Consider the following 2,759-nt stretch of genomic DNA (forward strand, 5'->3'; position numbering starts at 1 on the left):
GGGCCGGAGGGGTCCTGTCACGGGGCTCAGTACCTCAGGCCCCCGTCTTCCCCCGGGGCCCCCTCCTCCTTCGCTCCCTCCTCCGTGCCCAGGCCTGCCTGTAGCCCAGTGCGTGCTTGGTCCACTTGAGGCCAGCATCCTGGACGTGGCCCTCGGCCCGGCCAGAGCGGCCACACGGTCCTCACGGGTCCCTCAGAGGCCGAGGGGCTCAGCCTCTCAGCGGCCTTGGCTCAGACCACGGGGGCTCTGAGCGAGCGGCGAGCTGCATGGCCTGTGTGCAGGCCGGGGCCCGAGCACTGGGACCCCGGCTGAGCTCCTGGCCATCGTGTTCCAGCCTGCGAGGTCCACTTTGAGAACACCAGGGTGCCCGTGGAGAACGTCCTAGGAGAAGTCGGAGGTGGCTTTAAGGTGCGTTGCCCGCTGCCCGGGCCCGCGGAGCGGGGAGAACTGGGCCCTGGGTGTCCCCCGCCCGGCTGGAGGCCTCGTCTGCCTGGGGCGGGCCAGGTTCCTGCCTGCAGTTCTGGGAGGGCAGCCTGTGGAGCGCAGGGTGCACAGCGCGGGGTCCCGAGTGCCCGCCCTGAGTCTTTTTTTCTTGGAGTTAGATTGTGTTGTGTTTTCATTGACAGGTAATTCACGTGGCAGAATTTGCCGTCTCCCGCACGCTCGGTGTGGTGGTTTTCAGGACAGTCACTGGGCTCAGCGCCCCACTCCGTGTCTGACTTCAGGACGTTGCCGTCACCCCAGAAAGCAGCGCCGTGCCTCCCCCTCCCCCGCCAGCCCCGGCCGTCGCCGCTTAGTGTCTGCTTCTGTGGGCCTGCCTGGTGGGCTGTCTCCTTGCGATGTGATGCGCATAGGGCTTCTCTCACGCTCTGTAGCCGAGTCACAGAGGTGTCGGGTGAACGGGCCGCATTGTGCCCCCTGTCATCAGCTGAGGGTTGGTTGTTTCCAGGCCATTTGAGTCGCGCTGCCGTGAACGCTCGCGCGCATGTTCGTGTGGGGGCACGGCTGGAGGAGCGCAGGGCCGCGGGCTGACGGCACGCCGAGTGCTCTGAGGACCCACCAGGCTCCCCCACGGTGGCTGCCGTTTCACGTCCCCACCAGCAGCGCTTGGGCCTGAGGGGCCCAGGTTTCCACAGCTCGCCAGCTTGTGTCCTCGTCCTCTTTAAGTGCTCACTCTGGCCTGGGGTGCAGTGTCTTCACCCTGGGGGAAGCTGCCCCCACCGGGCCTGTGCAGAGGGGTCAGGACTCCCTGGCCTTACGGACGTTAAGAGACTCGCCTGAGGGCGCCAGCCAGGCCCCAGCCCCCGACCCCGGGGAGTGGAGCAGAGCGCACGAAGGGTGGATGCAGGGGCGTCCTGTGCGGCTGTCACAAGGAGGGGGCCCAGGCTACCTGCAGGCCGTCCCTGGAGACGCCGTCCACTGTTGACATTCCTGAGTTCACAGCGCTGAAATACTTGTGTGCGTGTAAGAGAGGATGGCGGCATCTCTCACTCACCAGCAGGCCCTCGCAGGCTTCACTCGCTAGGGAGAGTGGCTTCCCGAGGTTGCGAGCTGCAGTGTTGCCCCGCGTGCTGAGGTCAGTCGCCGTCTGGGCCCCGGGGTCGAGCGGTCCGTGGTTCCTCGCCCTCCCTGCTTGGCGCCGCCCTGTGTGGCCTGTGTCCCATCATCTCCTGAGTCTGATGCCGAGTCCCCAGGTCGGAGCCCGAGCATTTTAAGTTCTTGGGCTGTGTTGCCGCGTTGCCTGCTGGACAGCTGAGCTGCACATGAGGTCTCTGTCCAGTCCTTCTCAGCGCAGCATTTAAAGAATTTCTTTCCCACTGTGTTAGGTGAAAAGTGATGGTTTTAACACGCAAAAGGAAATAGATTTCTAAAGACCTGCTTTGTGATGAGTGGGGTTGTCCACCCGTCAGCCTCAACACTGAAAAGCACGAGATGCTGGGGGTGATTCCAGAGATGGAGGGTGGGATGACCGCAGGCCCAGGAAGCGGAGTCCGGCGTGCAGTCAAGGAGGGATCTGGAGGACAGCTGTAGGCAAGCCGGCCCCGCGGGGGGAAGGTGGCAAGGGGGCAGGAGCCGGGTCGGGAGGGAGGGATGCCTGGGCCCAGGAGCCCCTTCAGGTCAGGTGAGCCCTCCAGGCTTCCATCGCCCCCCAGGAGGTGAGCCTGGCGTCCAGCCCTCCCCTCCTGTTGTTGTAAGTGAAGTTCAGGGTAAACTGCGAAGAGGCCGTGAGGGGGGGTTATTCACGGCCGTGAGCTGGCCTCCGGGGGCCTGGTGGGAAGGTTCCAGGACCCCAGGTGGGCAGTCGCTTCCCCTCGTAGCCCCGCGTCCCGAGACACATGAGGGCTGACGTCAGGGCTCGGGGGCCCAGGGCCCGTGTGTCACTTTGCACTGGAGCTCGCCTGAGCTGCCCGCCCGCGGCCAGCTGCCGCACTCACCCGCCAGGACCCAGTCTGTCGCCCGGTGACTGGAGCACATGCTTCCAGTCTCCCCAGCCCCATAGGATCTGTGTTGAAAGAGTCTCCACTCAGCTTATTGAGCAACTCATCATACATTCAAACTCAGAGGCACGTTTGCTTAATCCGAGTCACCTCGGTGAGCAGTCTGCACGAAGCCGCGTCACGCGCTGCTGCCCCCACCTCCGGGCCTCTGCCCGGGGCTCCCGGCCTTGAGAGAGGCGGGCAGGCCCCAGGCCCTCTTGGGGCTTCGCACTGGCATCCACCGGATGTCTGGGCGCCCTCCTCCCCACCTCCCGACCCCCA

General features: G+C 65.2%; 1 protein-coding gene across 1 annotated transcript in view; it reads left to right on the top strand.

Moving 5' to 3' along the window:
* Positions 1 to 2,759, top strand: part of ACAD9 (acyl-CoA dehydrogenase family, member 9) — a 49,851-nt gene that overhangs the window by 38,868 nt on the left and 8,224 nt on the right. The window contains exon 8 of the mRNA XM_010862492.1: positions 335 to 408. Within this exon, the coding sequence (XP_010860794.1) occupies positions 335 to 408 (74 nt within the window). The remainder of the gene's footprint in view (positions 1 to 334; positions 409 to 2,759) is intronic.

The sequence above is a fragment of the Bison bison genome, unplaced genomic scaffold, assembly GCF_000754665.1.
Source record: "Bison bison bison isolate TAMUID 2011002044 unplaced genomic scaffold, Bison_UMD1.0 scf7180017864482, whole genome shotgun sequence".
NCBI lineage: Eukaryota > Metazoa > Chordata > Mammalia > Artiodactyla > Bovidae > Bison > Bison bison.